The 22,847-nt window shown below is 54.5% G+C and overlaps 1 protein-coding gene across 1 annotated transcript in view; it reads left to right on the plus strand.

Annotated features, from left to right (window-relative positions):
* The window catches only part of HCN4 (hyperpolarization activated cyclic nucleotide gated potassium channel 4), a 49,129-nt gene that overhangs the window by 22,148 nt on the left and 4,134 nt on the right, over positions 1 to 22,847 (plus strand). Inside the window, exons 2-7 of the mRNA XM_003944165.4 lie at positions 3,834 to 4,257; positions 15,229 to 15,390; positions 17,778 to 17,996; positions 21,411 to 21,557; positions 21,665 to 21,905; positions 22,601 to 22,765. Coding sequence (XP_003944214.2) covers positions 3,834 to 4,257; positions 15,229 to 15,390; positions 17,778 to 17,996; positions 21,411 to 21,557; positions 21,665 to 21,905; positions 22,601 to 22,765 — 1,358 coding nt within the window. The remainder of the gene's footprint in view (positions 1 to 3,833; positions 4,258 to 15,228; positions 15,391 to 17,777; positions 17,997 to 21,410; positions 21,558 to 21,664; positions 21,906 to 22,600; positions 22,766 to 22,847) is intronic.

The following is a 22,847-nucleotide window of genomic DNA, read 5'->3' on the forward strand; positions in this document are numbered from 1 at the left end:
GAAATGTTGCTCTTCCTTTCTTCGTTTTCCCTTCTATAGGACGTGTCCGACCATGACTGACTGCAGATGGCCAGGTTGCCTTTAGCACTTGAGAAGTGTGCTACTTCCTCTGCATCAGACAGCCCTAGCATCAGGAACATAGGGCCCCCAGATCTCTTTGGAGTCTTCTCTTCTTCTCTTTTGTCTCTGGGGCAGGGCTGCACCTGCCGTGGTAGGCTGCCTTTCCACGGTGATGCAAAGGTGTCAGAAAGGCATGTCTGCCTCCCACATCCCCCTAGGGTACCCACAACTCCAATAACTCAAACTCTGGAGTCCCAGAGACTCCTCCTAATTTTGTTTGTGTCCCTCACTAGCTGTCTAGCCTAGGGCAGACACTTGTCTCTAAGCCTGAAGATCATCATCTGTAAAATAATGGCAGCCACAGTGCTGGTGTAAAGGATAAATGAAGTAATGCATGGAAAACAGTAAGTGCTGTATACGTGTGAAGTGTTTTGGGGTCTTTATGAGTAAAGTCTTTTCAGTCACCAAGGAGCTCCCAATAAAAATGCCCAGAGATATCAAGGAATCACTTGAGATGCTTCTGACAGCAGGATTAGAAATAAAGAGAGGCCAGCAAGCTGAGCATGCCAGTGCAAAAGCGGTTGCCAGCTTCCCCTGGCTAAACCCACTGAACGGAGCTGGCGGGCGTGCTGGGCGCTGTCCGTGGTGCTGAATGCCACATTTGGCTCTGTCAGGCCCTGGCTTTCGGAGATCTGTGCAAGTATCTGGCAAAGACTAAGGAAAGTTGTCCAGGAGGTAAAGGGCCTCCAAAACCCAACTCCTCTCACCTCCTCCAGAAGCACTTTCCTGGGCTCACCCTTCTAGGCCACTGGGATCCTGTTTTTACAGACACCTGGGCTCCTTGGGATGGTTCTTACATCATTGCCCAATTGTCTTCTATCCAAGCCTTGTCTTCTGACCAGACGTGAGTCTCTGGAGGTGAGGGCATCTGTGTGCTGAGGCAAATAGGTCTGTCATCTGATTGCTGTGGGGACTCTGTAAGCTAGCCCTCGCCTCCCGTTACCAGCTCTCCTGGGTCTATTACAGGCTCCTCTGTGATCCCACTCCCAACAGATAGATGTTTTGCTTTGGCTCTTCTCTAGGAGATTTGATCTTCCTCCCCCTTACCTCTTTCCTGCAAATTTATTGATTTGAATGATTTATTTGCTCATTTCATAATATAGCTGGGTATAGGTCAGAGCATTTGACGGAAATCAATTGATTTCCTCCTTATGACAGTGCTGCTGGTCAGGTACTGTGGTTATCTTCATTGAGCAGATAAGAAAACTGAGGCATGGCATGGTAAAGTGACTTGCTGGTAAACAATGGAGCAGGAATCGAACCCAGGTTAGCTGGCTCCAGGGCCCATGCCTCCTCCAACCATGTTATGCTTTCTCTCCAGCAGCTCTCCGATGTTCCAGGGTAGCAGTTTGTGGGGAAGAATGCTCCAGGACCCCGACCCCAGCCCAGATCAAGTGCTGGAAATATCCCTGAGCATCTGGAAGCTGAAGATTGAAACCATTAGTCAGAGTGCAAGGAAATGGGTGTTTTTGCCTTATGCAATTTGGTTTTATGAAGACCACTAAATGCAAACATTCTCCTGTTAATTACTGTCTCAAATTTGAACTGTAATTGAGGGAACTAGAGCTGGGGAGAGCGTAGAAACCCGTTGCAGTGACAGGCCTGCCCAAGTCAGCATTCCCAGACGCCTCGCACCCGCTCTGTTAATTTTAGAAACTCCTCCAGCCTGGGTGTATTATTAGCTTTATGTACAGAGGGCTACGTGGCCTTCAGTGGCCTTTCTATGCACAGTTTAAAAAAATTGTTTTCTTTTGTTTTTCCCAAGAGATTAAATGAATAGAGATGACAGCAGAGTGTATAGAGGGGTGTTTGTGCCCTGTGCATGTGAATGGGGATACCTGTGTGTGGTGTCTAATGAGTGTACACAGCTGTCTTTGAGTGAGTTTCATGTGGCTGGGTAGAGCATGCATGGCTCTAGGGCACCCCATAGATGCTGAAACCATTCTCCTGGGGTCCATGACTCATTAGCAGATGTGCTGTGTTCTTTGTAGTGAAGTGTGAAGCTGAGGGTGGGTCCTCAGGCCTTAGCTGGGTTCTCTCAGCTGGCATACGGGTACTGGGACCACAGGAAGGAGTGGTAGGTCAGGGGGTAGAGAGGAGCTGAAGTTGGCCTCTTGGCACCCAGCCTTATTCCCCTTGAGGCCCTGAAGGGCTTGGCTTTAAGTAGAGCTGCCGGAAGCTGACTCTGGAAACTGTCCTTCGCCATGCAGGGTGATGTAGGACAGCCATCTCACCTACCTTCAGTGAAACAGGCCCTACCCGCTCCTTGACTCACAGCCCCTACCCACTCCTTGATTTACAGCCCATCCTTGACTCACTTTTGAGTCTGGCAAACAAACAGACAATTCGCTGTGAAGTAATTTCTTTGCAAACCTGGAACTGTGCAGGCAGGGGCACTTTGGCTTACGGTGGGAACCTATGAAGACTGGAGGAAAGCTTATCTCTTTCTTTTCCACTTCCTTCCTCCTGGCTTCCCTGCAGTAAAGAATCAAAGATGGCGGAAAGGTCATTTCTTCTGGGCGAAGACATGCTTATTTCTGCCTGACTTAATACCTTTATCTGGTATTGTGTAACTGTCTAAATTAACAGCAGAAAGAAACAGCTCTGCAGTGCAAGTTTTTGGTCTTGGGGCCAGCCCTAGGATGGGTGGTACCTGGTCCCTGGGAATAATTGGCCAAGATTTCTGGATTGGGGTCTTGGCTACCTATGGTGTTTTCACACTCCAGAAGGCCCCCTGCTTGGTGAGTTGGGAGAAACCCAGCGTAGACCTGTGAGTTGGCATTGTGCCTCCTCATGCTGTTCAACCTCTCCGAGGCTTTGCTATGAGGCTCCCTCTGCAAAGGACTTGAAGGTGCCTGAGGCCTTAGGAGAAATGACTCTGGAAGCCCTGGGCTGGTCTCTTTCCATTGCATTGAGTGGTACCTCACTGGTGCCTGAAATTCCCCCATTAATTCTTCTGCTTTTGAAGTTCTGTCTCCCCCTCCACGCCCCCATGTTGGGATGCAAGCCTCTGAGGGAAAGAGATGGTTAGACATTTTCTGATTATAGGGGATGGACTAAAGGAGGGTGCTAGAGAACCAGTGTGGGAGAGGGTCAAATCAGAATGATAGGACTCATTGCACAGTGGGGAAACTGAGACCCAGAGTAGGGGGGCCCTACCAGATGTCACACAGCATGTTCACTACAAAGCTGGGGCTGGAGTCTGGGCCTCGTGCCTCCCAGGCGCCTGCTTTCTGTCCGCACCTCCCCTGCTCTTTCATCGTGGTCTGTGGCATGTCTCCCTGACAGCCCATCTCAAGCCACAGCTGACCCTCAGGGAGAATGGGGCAGCCTAGCCTGAGCCTGGGGTGGTGCAGGGTGAGCTGCTTCTTTTGCTAAAGCAGCCTCTTGCTTCTCTTTGAGTGTGACTGATTTGCTTTTCTGCCCGACTCTCACTGCGGGATGGGGACAGGAGGACGAAGCTTGTCATTGGGGGTCTGGAAAACACACAGAAGGGTAGCACGGAGGGTATCCTTAGTGAATGAAGAGCCTCTTACTTTGTCATTCCCTTTGCCGGTCTCCACATCTTGCCCTGGTACCCTTGTGCCTATCTTCCTGTCTCGGAACCTCCCAAGACTTTTCTCTCCCAGTTGCTGTCCCTCAGACCTTCCTCCCTTAGTCTGTTACCTGTCCTCTCTCTCCTCCTGGTGACTGACCCCTGTGTCTCTGGGCAGATTTTACTGGGACCTGACCATGCTGCTGCTGATGGTGGGAAACCTGATCATCATTCCTGTGGGCATCACCTTCTTCAAGGATGAGAACACCACACCCTGGATAGTCTTCAATGTGGTGTCAGATACGTTCTTCCTCATCGACTTGGTCCTCAACTTCCGCACAGGGATTGTGGTGGAGGACAACACAGAGATCATCCTGGACCCACAGCGGATTAAGATGAAGTACCTGAAAAGCTGGTTCATGGTAGATTTCATTTCCTCCATCCCCGTGGACTATATCTTCCTCATTGTGGAGACACGCATCGACTCGGAGGTCTACAAGACTGCCCGGGCCCTGCGCATCGTCCGCTTCACGAAGATCCTCAGCCTCTTACGTCTCTTACGCCTCTCCCGCCTCATTCGATATATTCACCAGTGGGAAGAGGTGAGTGGTCAGTGCACATCTCTTGGGGGATGGGCCATCCCTTCCAGAGAAGGTGAGGAACTGGTAGGGAACTTCAGATCACTGGGCTCTCAGATTGTGGCAGGCACACCTGCTCCAAGAGGACAAATACTAGTAATTTCTTGACCTCTTATCATGTGCTGGATACTTTACATGCGGTATCTCAATGAAGTCCATAACATCTATAGAGGGAACCATATAGGTACATGTATATACTCATTTTTCACATGAAGAAGCAGAGAGACAGAAAGATTAAGTGACTTATACAAGGTCGCACAATTAGTAATTTGTGAACCTGGAATGTGAACTTAAGCTGATCACCTCCAGAGCCCACCTTGTTACCCACTGCATTATGTTGTAGGGTTTGTAAACCTATAAGCTTGTTAGGGATACGCAGGGAATGGGGATGGTTTGAAAGGGCCAGTTGGGGGACAGTAGACAGCGTGGTGGGTGAGAAGAACTAGAGAACCTATCCTCCGTCTGTGTTGGGTGGTCTCTCTGCAGCTCCAGCTAATTTTTGTCAAGTAGGAAGGGGCCCAGGGTTGCTTGATCTACAGCATTATGAGAAATGGAAGTCTGGATTTTTGTACAAATTTTGTTGTCAACTATCTTAGCTTGGGGTCTTCCTGAGCAGACCCTGAGACAAAGATTTGCATAAAAGTGATTTTTTGGGGATGCATTCCCAGGAAAAACTGGTAAGGGGCTGGCGGAGAGAGACATGGACAGGTAGGAAGCCAGGCAATGGTTGGACATTGTCGGAGGGCATCCTGTGGAGGGCAGTTTGGCTCAGCCCCAGGAGCATCTGGGGACGGTGTGCGCCACACCTGGGAGTTGCCCAATCAGGGCAAGGGAGTTGGGATTTTTCTCTCCCCTTACCTGTCAGTCATTGGTTCAGGGCACCACCCTCCCTCAGCACTCACAGCCAAAGCAGCTTCCAGCAGCCTCTGACAAAAGGTGCAGCCGCTGGCTGTAGAGGGTGAAATCACGTGGGCAGGCTGGAGTCTTGTGCTCAGAAACTGTAAAGGATCGTAGGGGCCGTGGACACCAGCTACAGGAGGAAAATAAAACAGTGAAAAAGAACTGGGTGGGCCAACTCCATTCTGAACAAACCTTACTCATTCGTGGGCTGCAGCAGAGGAGCTAAGGGCCACACTGGGAGGAAGCAGCTGACCTTGCCAAGTGCTTCGGTCTGTGTCTGCCACCCACCCAAGTTACACGACTTGGCAGCAGCAGCAGGCCAGCCTGGAGGCCCTGCTGTCTCTGTCAGGCAGCCCACCCTGGGGTCGGGCGGTCTGTGGGCTGGACGAGCTTCTGTGGAGGGCCGTTTCCCGCCCCATCCCTGTGCCACATGACTGACTTCCCAGCCTTCAGGACCCTGGTTGCCTGGGCAGAAGTTCCCATGCTCAGGACATGAAGCCCCCCACCCCCACCCCCAGCAGCAGCCTGGGCCTTGGCTGGCAGTACCCATGGCTGATGGTAGAGGCGCGGGCAGATTCAGGTCAGAGGCGTCACAAACACACGTGCCACAGGAGAAGTGTGTGCACCAGTCTGGCAGTGTCGCTCCATGGCAGAAATTCTCTTTGGCTTGGAAAATTTGCATTACTTATGCTGACAGAGAGGGGCCACGACTTCCCCAAGGTCGTGCAGTTAGACTTCTGGTAGAACTGGGGCAGAATCCAGCTAGCTCTCTTGGTCCCCAGCATATTGTGTGGGCTGTCCCTGTCTGGTGAGTGGAATGGCACATTTAAGACCTGAGTTAAAATCCCCGCTCCACACTGCCTAGCTTGCAGCTTTGGGTCCACTTTGCCTCTCTGTGCCTCAGTCTCTTTATCTGCAAAATGGGTATAAGTAGTACCTGATGTTTATAAAGCCTTAGCATGAACCGTGGTACAGAAGAACTGTTTAATATATGACCCTTTGGGCTGGGCGTGGTGGCTCACACCTGTAATCCTAGCACTTTGGGAAGCCGACATGGGTAGATTGCTTGAGGCTGGGAGTTCAAACCCAGTTTGGCCAACATGGTGAAACCCTGTCTCTACTAAAAATACAAAAAAATTAACCAGGCATGGTGGTTAATTTTTTTGTATTTTTAGTAGCTACTCAGAAGGCTGAGGTAGGAGAATTGCTTGAACCCAGGAGGTGGAGGTTGCAGTGAGCCAAAATCACACCACTGCACTCTAGCCTGGGCAACAAGAGTGAAACTCCATCTCAAAAAATACGTATATATGTGTGTGTGTGTATATATACATGTGTGTATATATATATATATATATATATATATATATATATAAATATATATATATATATATATATTTATCCCCACCCAGTTGTCTTAGTAGCATTTCCTTAGTTCCTCACACCTCGCTGGCAAGAGAAACAGGGCAAGGTTGGTTATCCCCATATGTCAAGTGAGGAAACTGAGGATCAGAAAGGCCAGCTGCCCCAGTGGTAGGGATTTTGGCCTGGGTCTCCTGTCTCCCGGTTCCATGCACTTCCTGCTTTCTCAGATGGAAGGGGAATGACTTTGATTCTATTACTGTTCCCTCTCACGGCTGGGGTGCCTCCGTGGGGACTGGACTTCATTCAATCTAGCTAGTGCTTGCTGGGCACCCACCTGTGCTGTCCTGGGTGGGCGCTGGGATCAAAGGACCAGGATGACTGCTGGCGGAGAGTGGGAGGCAGTGGCCGGGGAGGAGATCTGTGCAGCAGGTCGAGTCGGAGGTGCTGTGGGACAGAGGTGTGCACAGATGTGGCAGGTGGTCTGAGCTGAGGGCTGAGAGGGGACAGTGGCTCTGGAGGGTGGTGGCTGGGTCCACTCTGAGGGGCTGCAAAGGAAGGATGGAGGCATGTTTCCCCTCACGCCCCGACACACTTTTTTCCTTGTTTCCATCCCAGATGGAAATGTAGGACCAGGTTGGCTCCCTCAGACCCTGAGAAACCCCCACGCTTCTGTGTCTCTTGGACCCACAGATAGACTGTCATGGAAAGCAGAGACATGACAGGTCTCTGTCCCTCCTCTGGCATCCATTTGTGTCTCCAGGCCTCATCCTTACCCCAGGGGCCGACCTTACTCCTCCAGGGCCTGGGGGTTGTGGTCTTCTGTAGGATTTGGTAGAGATGCCAGTGGCTGCACAGGGTGAGTCCTGGGGCAAAGCTAAGCTTGTCTTTCACGTCCTCACATTATGCATCCTGGGAGCTCAGGCCCGGGGCTCCTGTCCCCACTGCCAGCGTGGCCTGGCCACCCTCTGGGCCACCCAGAACTGGTCAGGCACTGGTCCTGGCCTTTCTGTTGGGGAGACAGAGGCCCCAGGAGGCCTTGGGTCAGGCCTCTGAACTGGACATGCCTCCCCATCTCATGGGCAGGAAGGAGATCCCAGGAGGCCAGATGGATGACTCTCGCCCTTCCACACGCACCCTTATCTCTTCTACCAGCTGGGGAGAAAATTGCTTTGAGCTAGTTTCTGCCGGGCACACCGCCCAGCCTAGGGCTCTCAGTGAACCTCTGGTAATGGGTTGGGGTTTCCCAGCTGGCCCCAGGAACCCTGTCTCCAGGACCATAACAGGCCACTCCAGCCCAGGGGCTTCTCCCTGCTCCGCCTGGCCCAGAGGCAGCAGCAGAAAGACCCTTTGAAGCCCTAGGTCCATATGAGACCTGGGGAGAGAAGTATTCAGTACAGAAAACCCTGCCCTAATCTCCTCTTTCAAGTCCCTCTGTGAGTCTCTTTCCTCCTTTGGGCCTCAGTTTCCCCACTTGTCAGGTACATGCTGATGTTCTCTGAAGCTGTGGCCCCCCGGGGCCCAGTCCCCAGCTCCCATCTCCCTTGGCAAAATTTATGTTAGCTGATCCTGAAGACCCTGCGGTAGCTCGCAGGGCGTGAAGGAGGATTCCCTGGGGTGGGGCTGGAGAGCTTACCTCCCACAGACTGGGGAAAGCTCGCCCCAGGCTGCTGCCTGGTGAAGCTGCAAGAAGCTAGGATCCTGTCCCCAGGCTTCCACTGCCTCCCCCGGCCAGGCCCAGATCAAGCCCCCAGGAGATCCCCTAAGTGCTGGTGGCAGTCAGGCAGTCTTGCGAGTCAGCGTAGGTGGAGTGGTCTAGGGCAGGTATGGGCCGCCATCTTGGATGCCAGCGTCTGCCTCCATCCTGGGTGATCTGGGTCAGCAGACTCCCTCCCTAGCCTCTCCAGCCACATCTCCTCCCTCCCTCCGAGGTGTGAGCTTTTTCTAGGCATAGAGGCTATTGTTAGAAACCATGGTTACCCCTCTTTGGATGTTACCCTGCAAGGCCCAGCACTCCAGTGACCCATCCCAGAAGCTGCTTCTCTCCCTCGGCAGCCTGAAATAGCCAAAGAGGGGCTGGAGGCAGTAGGCCAGCCAGGGCTGCTGTGTGGCCTCTGATGAGTACCCTCGTCCGGTGGGCCTTGATTGCCTCATCTCAGAATCAGGTGCTTGGCATCTGCAAAAAGTGGAGATGACACAGAGGAGTGGTCCTAGGGTATGGGTCCCAGCCCTGTCTCCTGCGCCCAGGAAGGGACCCAGCATGATCCTCAGTGCAGCTGCCTTCAGGCTGCACCCAGGATGCATGTGCACCAGCTGCTCTGCCAGGCCTGGGATTGCTGTCTTAAAAACAGACACTTGTTCTTGAGGCACAGGTGGAAGTTGGTTGTTCTTCCATGAGGAGAAGATGAATCCACAGGAGGGGATTCAATCAGATCCCAGGAAGAGGCCTTGGTGGAAACAGCAGCAGCCTGACCTCCAATTTCTGGTCTCTCCTCAAGACTGAGAAATCAACTCTGTTTGGAGGGTTAGGAAAGAGAGGGAAAGAAAGGAACAAGCAAGTCCTGAGTGCCTACCCTGTACCAGAGGTGGCTATGATCTCACCTGACCCCCATGGTAGCCCTGAGAGCTGGCAATTCCTGACCCATTCCACAGCTGAGGAAACTGAAGCTTAGGGTGGAAAAGGCAGTTTCCAGCCACGGTGGAAGATGCATGCCTCTGTCCTTGCACTGTAGTTGAGAAACTGCAGAAGGACTGAGAGCAGGGCTTCCCCAAGTGCTGCGTGTGGCAGAGCGAGCTGCCCAGACCGCCTGCCTGGCAGGGCCTGAAGGGACCTGGAAATGAAGGTGCTCAATCCCTGAAGTCAGAACTAACATCATAAGAAAGAGTTTTAATGAAATATAAAGAGCAAGGCAAATATTTGCCTGGTGCAACTGACTCTCGGGTAGCCTGTGGCCCCGGCCAACAGTGGGGGGACACCAGTGTTTAGCAGCCTCTCCCAGCAACGTCCAGCCTTGCTCTCAGCAACCACATCCTGGGTGCTAGAGAGTGGTGCACATGAGATGAGTGTCCTGAGATCTAGGGTACCCCCTAGACTGAATGGATGTGCCCCCACCAGCTCTTCCCAGGCAGCTCAGATTGGCAGGGTTGGTGCTCTAGCTTTGTGGTATCTGAAAACCATCTGCAATGTGCCCCTCCAGCCCTCCCACCTGCACCCCCACCACTCCAGTGCCCACAGTCCTCCTCACCGCAGTCCCAGGCTTCACCACCGCCATGCTCTCAGTAGTAGGACACGGAAGTCTGTGTCCCCTGCAGGAGAAGGCACCTTGCATCTTCCCACAGGGACAGGGGCAGGTTCCCTGTGGCCTGCATCTGCCCAGAGCGGGTGCCTTTTAGTTTTTCAAATGTCTATACTAGCAGGAGTCCTGCCTACCACCATTCTTGTCACTGTCATCATCGCCTCCACCCTCACTGCGAAGCCCTTCTCAGCTCCTGAAGCCTTACCACATGCTCTGTGCCATGTTCATTGCTGAGATCACAGTACAGGCAAAATTAGACAAGGACCCGATCTTGGAAGAAAAGGAGTGATGAAAAGAGAAACAAAGGTGATGCAAAAGGAAAGGAGGTCATTGTAGGAAAAGGCATGCCCCTCTTTAAGGCCCAGTGTGATCTGTCCAGAAGAGCAGTCGTTGTGGTCTGGGACTCTTTCTAGCATGGCCGGAGGCTTTCTTAAGCTCCCATATGGTACCCATTCATTCATTTAGACATATGTGCATTTATTCAGGCAATCAGCAGATATTTCTGATGCCTGCTTGTGCTAAGCATGGAGGAACACAGAAGTGAGAAATAGAGAAGAGCCCTGCCTTGCGCAGCAGCACACAAGTCGGTGAATGTCATTTCAGATGGTGAGAACTCCAGGAAGGAAATATATCAGGGCGAAGAGTCATGGTGAGAATGGGAAGGGAGGGCCCTTGGCTGTGTGACCCACGGGGATCCAGTGTCCTTCCTTCCCATGGAAGTGGCTTCTGAGCCCAGACAGGATGACAAGGAGGAGCTGGAGGCAACACACAGGCAGATGGAAGAGCAAGCCCAGTACCGAGGCCCTGGGGTAAGGGCGAACTGGCCTGAGGCTTTAAGGACATGAAGGAAGGCCACTGTGGTCAGAGATGGCTTGGGGCAGAGTTGGGGAGGCCAATAGTTGGGGACCAGGACGCCGAGGGCCACAGTTGGCAGGTGGAGCATATTCACTCCCCAGCAGTGGGGAGTCATTAGAAGGTTTATGGTAAGAGGGTGACATTGTCTAATTTGTCTCCAAGAGGTCTTTGTAGCTGCTTGGTAGACAATGGCTTGGAGGGGTGGGAAGCCTCATCAAGTGGTTGGGGCCATTATCTTGGGGGTGTTTAGATTGGCGTCATATTGGGATTGTAGGGAAGTAGATGGCTTTGAGATGTCCACTTAGGCAGTGGAGCCTAAAGGACCTGGATTGCTGGTGGATGGGATGTGGGGAGGGGTGACAGGCTCATGGCTGGCTGGTGGGTTTTTGTCACTCAGCCTCACGAACGGCGACACCAGCTGTGAGATGGAAACCGTTTTTGGATGATGTGTCCATGTAGAGATAGACTGAGACAGCTGGACGTATGAGCCCGTGTCACTCGTAGAGCCCACCTATGTCTCAGGCATGACCGAAGCAAGGAACTGGGGGTGTCCCAGGGCTTGAAAGGAGCACAGGGAAGGTCACCTTCGTCAGAGGAGGAGCATTGCCAAGCTCCACAGCCCTCTGTGATGGCGGCAACACAGTTGCATCTTGGGGTGCCCCTCAGCCAGGGAGACCCCACTCAGGGTGCTTCCAGAGATGCCCTAGACTTTGATGCCCTCAGCAGCTAAAGAAGCCTTCAGCAGAATTCTTGCTGCCGAGGTGGGAGAATGGTGGGCTTGTGGCTGTGGGTTCTGCCACCAGCTGTGCTGTCGAGCCCCACAGCAACATCTGGGCTGGGGGTGCTCACAGCCTGTACCAGCCTCTCTCCTGACCTCCCCGGTGTGCCCTGCTTGGCTTCCTCTGTTGCTGGGTTTCTACACACATGTTCCTGAGTCCCTTTCCTGGGTGTGGCTTCCTTCCCCAGCCAGACTGTGAGCTCTGGGCAAGCAAGGGCAAGACGTTCCTCCCTGACTCCCATATGGAGGAGGGCTTTCTTGGGCACTGATACAGGCTGACTTCCAGGGGGCATGACATAGACATTTGGGTCCCTCTGAGGGCACTGCCCCAAGCCCTAGGGAAGAAGGGCCCCGCTGGCCCACACTCCAGAGGGCTCCTCTCCCCACAGTGAGGAGTCTGGTCGGGGTGGGGGGGTGGGGTGGCGGGGGCTTTTTGCAACTCTTGACCACACTTGGGTACCCTGCATTCCTGGCACAGACACCTCTAAGCTTGCTGCCAGGGCCTGTGCAGGCCCATTCCCAGTCAGGGAAGAGAAGGGAGGTGGGGTGTGCTCTGGTGTGATTTTCTAAGAGTTCTCATTTCAAGCCCGGCCCTCCAGGGCATTATGATGGTGCCTTCTGTCAAGGTAGGAGGATAGAATATATTTCCTTTAACAGTCTGTTGGCTTGACTTACGACTTCTAAACATTCAAATTTGTGGCTTATGGAACTTGATTTGCCTCTTGTCCTGGACTCTCCAACGCTGGGGCAGGCCTGCCTCATTACCCCAGCTCAGCACTCAGCCGCGTGCCTCGGGGAGGCTGCCTGTCCCCACGGGCCCGCATCTGTGCCTCCAGCGCCCTTGGCCTCCTGTGCTGCTTTCCCCTCTGTGGCAGAGGGCTGGGTTCTGAAGGCTGCCGTCTCAGTCAGCTCGGCCTGCAACAACATGAACACCAGAGGCCGTGGGGCTGAAACAACAAACACTGCTTCCCACACCTCTGGAGGCTGGAAGTCTGGGTTGAGAGTCTCAGCACGGGGGCTTCTGGTAAGTCCTTTTCTGACTTGTAGACAGCTGCCTTCTCTCTGTGCCCTCACAGGACAAAGAGTGACCGTCTCCATCTGGGCTCTTTATAAGGGCATCCATCCCACTCATGAGGGTGCCAACTTCATGACCTGATGACCTTCTGAAGGCCTCATCTCCAAATGCCATCACATCAGGGGTTAGGAATCCAACATAGGACTTTGGGAGGGACACAGACGTGAAGTGAAGGCACTTAATAATAATGACCCCAGCCCGTGTCTATGCTGGGTGTGCCCAGAGCACTTCCCAGCTAGTTTAATTCACAAGCAGCCTTGCAAAGCCGGGGTCTGATGTCTAGCTTGTTCGAGTTGGGGAGGCTGAGGTGGTGTGATGGGGAGGTGGGTGCAGAGGATGGCCGGCTCTGAGACTGAATGGTCCTGTGTCGCTCGCCCTCCCCAAACCCCTGGTGTCTTAGCTCAGACACCAGGGGGTTGGGCAAGCTGGGGAGCTAGTGGCATCCTGGTCAACCAAGGCAAAAAGGTTAGGATTTGCTCAATGTCACAGACATGTCAAGTCCACCTAAGTGTTACGGAGGCAAAAGTGGGATCTTCCCCTAGGCTGGTGCTGGGGGCTCTGGTGCTCAGGGACCTTTGGGGAGAGCCTCAGGGCCTCAAGATCTAGGTCCCTGAGCACGGCCGCAGGGAATGAACCAGAGACCCCAGCTTCGTATTCAGATCTGCTCTGCACCCCAGACCCAGGCCCCAGCCCAGCCACAGACCAGCCTGCCCTCCAGCACCCACCATTCCCTCCAGGCCATGGGTGAGGCTGAGTGGTGTCGACTCAGTCAGGACCTCAGACACTGACAGCCCGAGACCTGGTCTGTGCCCCAATGGTGCTGGGCTGCAGGCCACACAGCACCATCCAATCACCGCACCGAATGCAGGGCGGCGAGGAGCTGGGAAGTCCCGCCTGGCCTTGGGTCCAGCTTGCTCTGTGAATCTGGGTACATCATTCAGCCACTTTGGGTTGGAGTTGTTTTATCCACAAAACCGAACTACTAAGAGCTACCTTTCCTCACTAGGTTAATCTAATAATCTAATATGGTGGCTACAGGCCTCCGAATCAGGCAGACCTGGCTACAACATCTGGCCTTTCCACTGCCACCATCATCTTGGGCAAGTTCCTTTACTTCTCCGAGCCTTGGTATAAAATGGATGAACAAGATCTTCAGCAAAGGATGTTTGTGAGTTTAAATAGAGGATGGCTGTGGAATTTCATGTCCACAGTCAGGTGTGGCACTGTTGACCCCTCTGTCACCAGGGCCATGGGGAAGTGATGGGGCAGGCTCAAGCTACCACACCCCATGAACCTTTTGCTGTCTACTTCATCCTGAAAAGACTCCCAGCTTTGCAGCTGGAACACTCGGGGTCATGCCCTCGATGGGGGACACAGGTGGGCGTGACTGCAGGTGATAGGCTGTGGACAAAAGGTACTCATCTTTGGTCACTAGTATCAGAATATCCTGCCACTAGCTATAGGGCTGGAGCTGGAAGACCAGCAGACGGGCTGACATTTTTAGGATCTGTCTCTTTGGGCCTAGTTTCTACATCTGAAATGGGCTTAAACTAGGTTTCTGTGGCATTGGACTCAACCCCCCTCCAAGACGGATGTCTTTGCCTGGAAATAGTATGGAGGGGTCAGAATGGGGGTTAGGTGGCTAAACCCATTCTAAAGTCTCCCAGGCCACAGAAGCAAGGCCAGAACTTCCAGAGACTTTGTTCTAGACTTGACTCTACCTCTCCATCCCCCACTGCCCTGTCACCAAGGAGACCCCAACTTTGGAGGTGGGTGGGGATATGCCCACCTTGGCCCTTCCCAGCTACAGTGCAGCCCCCACTCAGCTGCAGGAGTGGGGAGGGGCTGATGGCAGTGGTTGGCATTGAGGGTGCTGTAAAGGAGAGTATCACCCCAAAGATGTATTAACCAATCATGAAGATTAATTATTAATCACAACTTTTCAATTAATAATGGTTTGTAATTTATTGAACACTCCTCTACCCATTACTAAGCACTTTATATGTATAATTTAATCCTTTTGACAACTCACTCAGATAAGAATTTTTATCACCATTTTCCAGATGAGAAAACATGATCAGAGAGGTTCAAGGTTATATAGCTAGGAACTGGGTAAGACCCGGGCTTGGGATCAAGATCTGCCCGAACTTGGGACCTGAGCCTGTGCTGCTTCCTCTGCAGTTCCATGGCTGCCCTGTGTGGGTCCTGAGAATTTAGTGATAGATTTAGGGAAACACGTCCCTGGCATGTCTGCATACCTTGGTTCCCTGAGGAGCCTCAGGCTGGCAGGCTTTTCTCCCTGGTGTCCTCGTACCCCAGGCAAGCTGAGGAAGTGGCTTCTCTGCCCACTTCTGGGCTGCATGGGGCTCCAGGTGTCCTTCCACATGTCCTGGATGGCTAGACCTTTCAGGAAGATCCACCCCCCATCCCCGCAACCATCTGTACAGATGCCAGAAGATGTCCCTCTGGGACCTTGCTGCCTGCAGTCTTCTTCTTCCGAGGCCTGGAATGATGCCTTCCCACCCCACCCCCAGCCTGGACTTGCACCGAGTGGGTGCCCTTCGGAGTCTGTACAGAGTGGTGCCCGCCAGCAGCTGCAGGGCGGAGAAAAGGGCTGCTGCCCCTCCTGGCCGCTCACCTATCCTGGCCAACCTCTCTTCCTCTGCCGGCAGATCTTCCACATGACGTACGACCTGGCCAGCGCTGTGGTGCGCATTGTGAACCTCATCGGCATGATGCTTCTGCTCTGCCACTGGGACGGCTGCCTGCAGTTCCTGGTGCCCATGCTGCAGGACTTTCCTGACGACTGCTGGGTGTCCATCAACAACATGGTGGTGAGTGCGCCCAGCACAGCCCTCTCTCTGGGCCATAGACGGGCTCTCCAGAGGTAGGGAGGCGAGATGTGGGCTTGGATCTTCTGAGTTCCAGCATGTAGGAGGCTGAGCGCCGCCTGGTGCTTAGGGAAATGTAGCTCTACCCAGTGTAGGCCCAATCGTGTGCTGCCAGTCCAGGAATCCAGTCACAGCTCTGGGTTGGGAGCTGGTATCTCCACCTTCTCACAGCCTCCATTGCAACTGGGAGCCTCAATATTTGGCCTCGATTTTGCCCAGGGAGACTAAGACCTGGGCAGCATCAGGTTGTATCAGGGGTGGCAATGCTGGCTGGCAGCACCTGCCCCCTTGCCTCTGCCCCCTAGAAAGCAACTCCTTAAAAGCTGAGCCTGAGGCTGGGTGCAGTGGCTCGTACCAGTAATCCCAGCGCTTTGGGAGGCCGAGGCAGGAGGATCGCTTCAAACCAGGAATTGGAAACCAGCCTGAGCAACATAAGGAGACCCCTGACTCTACGAAAAATAAATACAATTTGTTTTTTAAAAATTAGCCGGCTATGGTGGCAAGCACGTGTGTCTGCTATACAGGGGGATCTCTTGAGCTCACTTGCATTCCAGCCTGGGTGACAGAGCAAGATCCTGTCTCAAAATAAATACATAAAAATTAAAAAAAAAAAAAAGAGCCCAAGAGAACAGACGCCTTCGAGGATACCATTCGCAGCCCACACAGGCTCCCAGAATCACTAATGGCCACTTTCTACTCCAGCAGAGCTGGGCTGCCCCCACCCGCCAGCATATCCTGGTCCCAGGTGGAGTCCCAGTGGGGAGGGCAGGCAGGATGGAGCCTGACCCCACCCTATTCTTACAACCCTGCAAGTGGGTCAGGGTGCAGGAGAGAAGTTGGACTTGGGACCCGGGAAGCCATAGGGCAGAGTTTCCAGTCCCCCTGTGGATGAGCTGGGCTCCAGGCAGGATGGAAGACCCCTGGAGCTGTGAGCCTTTCTCTGTCTCTGGTGGACCCCTGCCTCTCCCAGGTTCCCTCCCAGTCAGTTTGGTTTGGTTTGAAGGCAAATTCCCAGGGCCCCCGGGAGAGGAAGAATCGGTTTTGAAAGAGGTGAAAGAGACCCTGAGGCGTCTTTCAGCATCTAACAGGCCTTTACAAAACAGTCTTTTGATGAGCTAAGTGTAAATGAATCGGCCATATGGATTGAATTCCGGGTTCCCTGGGGCTCAGCAGTAAAGACCAGAAGCCCTGACTGGAGGCCGCTGGGGGCCTGCCCCTGTTCCCCAAAGCTGGGAACCCAGGCTCCTTCCACCCCTGGGGATCAGCCTTGCTGGCCCCCACTCCAGTCTAGACTGAGCCACCAGATCCGAGGAGCCAGCTCAGCTCTGTTGAGGGCAGTCTGGGTGACCTTGAACGTGGCTTGAGGCTCACGGGCTCCTGGGCCTTTCCCCGGGCGCTGGGCCTCTGGCAGGTCCTCTGTGGGCCTGGGTAGGCTTCGGCACTGTGGCTCATGCATCTGCCCTGTGAGCAGAAAGACACCAGGGAGGTGGCCGGTGCTGGCATCTGTCTGGTTCAACTGGCCTTCATTTGGGGCAGTGTCCTCTCTGTGTGAGGGTGGCAGGCCCACACATGCACTAAATTCAAGAGATGGCCCTTCCGGTCCCAGTGTTCCCACGCTGAGCCTTCCTTGAGACACCGACTGGCTTTGTAGACAAAAATAGCCAAGAGCTTCCCTCCTCCTGTCCCCACGCCTTGTGTGTTCCAGAGAGTTTGCCTTGGGGGTAGTGGGAGGAGAACTGGTGGCCACAGCCCTGGCAGAGGCAGGCAGGGTTCCTGCAGGAGGCCAGTTAGCTCACAGCATTGACTTTTGCTCACCCAAAATGAGGACAGTGTTTTTCGGCTCAGTCTGCCGGAGCTTGTCCCCCCAGGGGAAGCATATCTGGTTTTATAATTGAGGTCAGTGGGGAAATGGGCTTCACTTGGCTGCTGTTTAGGGGGTGGGGATGGAGCTGTTTTAGCAAGGGCAGGACAGCAGGGTGGCTCAGCCCCGGGCCTTTGCTACCCAGCCAGGAAGCGCCAAGCTGACACATGGGGGCCAGAGACAGGGCCAGGGGCTGGCTCCCAAAGCTTTACTGGGGCTTCCAGTCCGATCCCTGCCCCCACTGCAAGAGGAAGGTGCAAGTGGAGGACTTGCTGGCAGCACAGGCTGCCTCTGCGGGCCTCCTGCCCCTCACCCAGGGCTTTCAACCAACAGCAAGGTTGGGGAGCCCTGGGCCCAGCCACTGAGAAAGTTAGGTTGAGGGTAGGAGGTGGCAGGGACTGGACTTCTCTTGCTAGTGAGAAGGACATTCCCTCTCATCCGTTGCTCCCACCTGTCCGTCTGTCCACAGAACAACTCCTGGGGGAAGCAGTACTCCTACGCACTCTTCAAGGCCATGAGCCACATGCTCTGCATCGGCTACGGGCGGCAGGCGCCGGTGGGCATGTCCGACGTCTGGCTCACCATGCTCAGCATGATTGTGGGTGCCACCTGCTATGCCATGTTCATCGGCCACGCCACTGCCCTCATCCAGTCCCTGGACTCCTCCCGGCGCCAGTATCAGGAAAAGGTAGGCCCACCCAGGGAGGTCCTGCATATGGGTCCCTCCTCCACTGGACCGGCGCTGGAGTCCCCAGTGGCTGGGCCTCCACCTTACAGCCCCCTTCTGTCTGGGCCCCAGGGCTGTGGTCTCACCACCCGGCCCCACAGGCTGTGTGTTTTCATCCTCCACGCAGTGGGGCCTGCGTGGCGTCAGCATCCCCACCTCATCTCTCAGCTCCAGGTGGTTTATTTCATGCCTTCCTGGACACCCCGCGTCCCTCCTGTCTGTAATGAGAAGTCTGCCCGGCCCTCTCCACTCCAAGCCTCCACTCTTCCCAGACGCCCAGGCCAGAGACTAGGAGCCTTTCTGTCCTCAGTGCCTACCTCAAAGCCACGGCTCCTTCTCTGCATCCCAGCCACCCTCCCCGGTCACCAGCTTCCTCTCTCCCTGGGGTTTCAACAGCAGCCCCTTCACCACAGAGAATGAGTCCCGTGGCCTGGAGTCAGGCCACCTGGGTCCTGCCCCAGCTTCATCGCCGCCGAGCTCTGAGTGTGGGCCTGCACCTCCACAGCTCCGGTCCTGTTTCCTCATCTGCAGGGTGGGGGCAGTACTGGACATCAGGCCATGGGGGTTTCAAGTAAGCTCCCCCAGGTTTATCAGCTAAGCAGGTTCTGCCCTGGCACCTTGCACTGCACACCTCACACAGCAGTTGGAGCGGCATCTAAAACACATCAACCTGTTCCTATTAAAACTCTTCCAGGACTTCACTTTGCTCTGAAGATGCAGATTAACTCCTAAGTGTGTTTCCCCAGCCTGGCATCTGAGGGTCATAACTGGGGCTCTGCTCTCATGCCTAGCTCCCGCCCTGGGCCCTGCACCCTTTATTCCATCCTGGCCAGACCTCTCTCCCCATGGCCAGACCTCTCTCCCCATGCCCACTCCTGCCGCTGGGCCCAGACACGGGCTTTCACTCAAAGCTCTCCTGTCCCCTCTCCACCTGAACCCTCTCTGTGTCCAGCCTCACCTCTTAGAGAAGCCTTCTTTCTTTCTGAGACGGAGTCTTACTCTCTCCCAGGCTGAAGTACAGTGGCATGATCTCAGGCCAGGCGTCTAGGACCAGGCATCAGGACGAGCATGGACATAGGTGTGGTGGCAGAGAAATTAGCCTGGCTGGAACACAGGGCCCTGAGTTAGAAGGAAGCAGACGGGAAGGGAGTTCGAGAATGCATTGAGCTACAAAGGTCAGGGCGTAGCCCAGGCCCAGGTGAAGAATCATTCTGGAGCCAGCACCAGGGGCCAGCCTGTGACTGGGGTGGGGCTCAGCATGTGAGTGGGGTCAGTGAGCTCTGTGTGTAACCAAGGCTAGGATTTAGTCTGGGGTCAGGATCAGGGATTAGTTTAGAAAAAGCATATGGGGCTGGGTGCGGTAGCTCAGGCCTGTAATCCCAACACTTTGGGAGGCTGAGGCAGGTGGATCACCTGAGGTCAAGAGTTCAAAACCAGCCTGGCCAACATGGGGAAACCTAGTCTCTACTAAAAAAAAGAAAAAAAAAAAAAAAAAAATTAGGTGGGTGTGGTGGTGAGTGCCTGTAGTCCCAGCTACTCAGGGAAGCTGAGGCAGGAGAATTGCTTGAAGCCAGGAGGCCAGGATTGCAGTGAGCCAAGATTGTGGCACTGCACTCCAATCTGGGTGACAGAGGGAGACTCCATCTCAAAGAAAAAAAGAGAAAGAAAGAAAAAGGAAAAGGGTCTGGGAGGCGGGGCATGGTGGCTCATGCCTGTAATCCTAGCACTTTGAGAGGCTGAGGTGGGCTGATCTCTTGAGCCCAGGAGTTCAAGACCAGGCTGGGCAACATGGCAAAGCCCCGTCTGTACTAAAAATGCAAAAACTAGCCAGGTGTGGTGGTGTGTGCCTGTAGTCCCGGCTACTTAGGAGGCTGAGGTGGGCTTGAGCCCAGGAGGTTGAGGCTGCAGTGAGCTGTGTTCATGTCACTGCATTCCAGCCTGGGAGATACAGTGAGACCCAGTGTTAACAAGGTGAGACCCTGTGTTAACAAGGGGGGAGAGAGAGAGAGAGAGAGAGAGAGAGAGAAGAAAGAAGGAAGGAAGGAAAGAAAGAAAAGAGAAAAGGAAAGAAAGAAAAGAAAGAGCATCAGAGTTTATTTTTGGGCCAGAGTCAGGGTGCCTGTGGCTTTTGATTTGAGACTTTCAAATGTTTATCCTTTGGCTATTATCTAAGTCTACCCAATAAATTTTTCTTAAATGTCTTCCCTCTCCTCCATCCCCACGTCTGTCTCTCACCTGGACCACTTCAACCTTTTAACTCCTGCCCCATGTCCACACCCTGCCTCCCTACCCCTGCCTGTTCTCTGGGGGTCAGGGGAGGGATTCTCTAAAACACAGCTCCAGGTATTCTGGCTGCCTCTGCCCCTATAACCAGCCAGGAAGTCACTGTCCCCTGGGGCTTGGCATATCTTCGCACAGTCAGAGGCCAGGGTGGCTGGAAGGAGTTTAGGGAATGTGATTTCTCAGCCCTCCTTCTGTCTGGGCCCTGGTGCTGTGGTTTCTCTGCAGCAGTTCTGCGTTCCCACCTCTTTGGAGCACACACAGATGCAAACAGGCCTCCCGATTTCGGATTGCTGCTGGGGTTATAGGGACTTCCTCTGCTTCCCATCCAGGAGGGCTCTGTGTGGTTGCCTAATCAATACCTCCCATCCCTCGTCCTGCTCTTGAGAATCCCACTGTCCAGCCACAATCTAGGATGGTGGGAGCAACATCCACTCCTGTCAGTGATGGTGGGCAGGATCGTTTCTTATTTGTTTGAGCCCCAGAGTCTGAGGCTCACCCATCTTCTGTCCCCAAGCCTCTATTTGAAGGTCCCCTCAAATCGGTCTACCCTTCCTTTGCCTCGCCTGGAGTTGCTCTCAATGAAATGACCCAGGGTCTCAGCTGAGGCTGGGTTTGGATTCATGGCACAGAGCAGCCGGGCATCCTTGCTTCTGCTTCTGAGCATTCTGACCTATTGCAGCCTTGCCTCCTGACCGTGCCAGTCACTGCTGGGAGGAAACAGTTTCCCTCCTCCCAGAGGCGGCGAGGCCTCCCTGTCACCAGTGTAACATTCCGAGGAAACGTGACCGACCTCCCTGGCAATACAGTTGGTGTGTCCTGTCACTGGGCTTTGGACACTCCTGCTGCCGGCGACTCGCCTCCTTAGTATTGAACACAGGACCAGATGCTGGTGGGGCCCCTCCTCCACACCAAGCAGCTGGGAGCCGGGGCAGTTGTTCGGAGCACAGTGAGGTCATATCCACACTGTAGACCTCAGATCTCAAGGAACCAAGTTTGGCCAAGAAAGCCCCCAGGGTGGGTGCCCGGATGTGGTGCCTGCTGGGACAGTGGGGCTGGCTGCATGGAGCTGACACCCCCTTTTCTCGGCCTCAGTATAAGCAGGTGGAGCAGTACATGTCCTTCCACAAGCTCCCGCCTGACACCCGGCAGCGCATCCATGACTACTATGAGCACCGCTACCAGGGCAAGATGTTCGATGAGGAGAGCATCCTGGGCGAGCTGAGCGAGCCCCTGCGGGAGGTGAGCTGTGCAGCGGCCCGGCATGGAGGGGTGGGTAGTCAGGCCTTCCTGGCAGCCAGATCCCCTCACCTCCTCCTTCCCATGTCCCAATCCACCCTGTCTGGCAGGAGATCATCAACTTTAACTGCCGGAAGCTGGTGGCCTCCATGCCACTGTTTGCCAATGCGGACCCCAACTTTGTGACATCCATGCTGACCAAGCTGCGTTTCGAGGTCTTCCAGCCTGGGGACTACATCATCCGGGAAGGCACCATCGGCAAGAAGATGTACTTCATCCAGCACGGAGTGGTCAGCGTGCTCACCAAGGGCAACAAGGAGACCAAGCTGGCCGATGGCTCCTACTTTGGAGGTGAGGCAGCCCTGAGCCCTGGGGGACAGGGCGGCTGCTCCCAGTGGATAGGCTGGGGAGACACTAAGGGGACAGGGGCAGTGAGCGCCCTTCATGGCCACAGCCTGGAGGGAAGCGTCTGTGAGCCCAGGAGAGGGGTGTCTTAGTCTGGGCTCTTTGACTAACAAAAGTGCCATAGACTGGGTGGCTTGTAAACCACAGGAATGTATGCCTTGCAGTTCTGGAGGCTGGCCCTCTGAGCTGAGGGGCCGGCGTGGCTGGGGTGGGTGAGGGCCCTCTTCTGGGCTGCACTGCTGGCTTCTCACTGTGTCCTCATGTGGCAGAAGGAGGATTCGTCAGCTCCCCGGCCTCTTCCTGTAAAGGCACTAGTTCCATCCACGAGGGCTCCATCCTCGTGATCTAATCACCTCCCCAAGTCCCACCTCCAAATACCATCACGCTGGGATTAAGAGTTCAACATATAAATTTTGGGGGAACACATTCAGTCCATAGCAGAGAATATATCACAAAGATGGGAAAGACTGTCCAGCCCCCATTTGGTGGGGAAGAGGCATCCAGCGTGGCCACAGTCTGGGGGCAGAGCCTTGTAAACCTGCCAAGGCTTCTGTGCCAGGCAGTCAGGACCAAGGTCAGGGTGGGCAGTCCCTGTGGCCTGGGCTGTGCATGCCCCACCCTGAGTCCTGATGTCCTGGCAGAGATCTGCCTGCTGACCCGGGGCCGGCGCACAGCCAGCGTGAGGGCCGACACCTACTGCCGCCTCTACTCGCTGAGCGTGGACAACTTCAACGAGGTGCTGGAGGAGTACCCCATGATGCGAAGGGCCTTCGAGACTGTGGCGCTGGACCGCCTGGACCGCATCGGTGAGGAGATGGGCCACAGGGGGGGTGGGTTGGCGGTGTGGGGGGCTTAGGCAGGGCTTCCTATGCCTCAGCCGGGTCTGCA

This window comes from Saimiri boliviensis, chromosome 2 (assembly GCF_048565385.1).
Source record: "Saimiri boliviensis isolate mSaiBol1 chromosome 2, mSaiBol1.pri, whole genome shotgun sequence".
In the NCBI taxonomy this organism is placed as follows: domain Eukaryota; kingdom Metazoa; phylum Chordata; class Mammalia; order Primates; family Cebidae; genus Saimiri; species Saimiri boliviensis.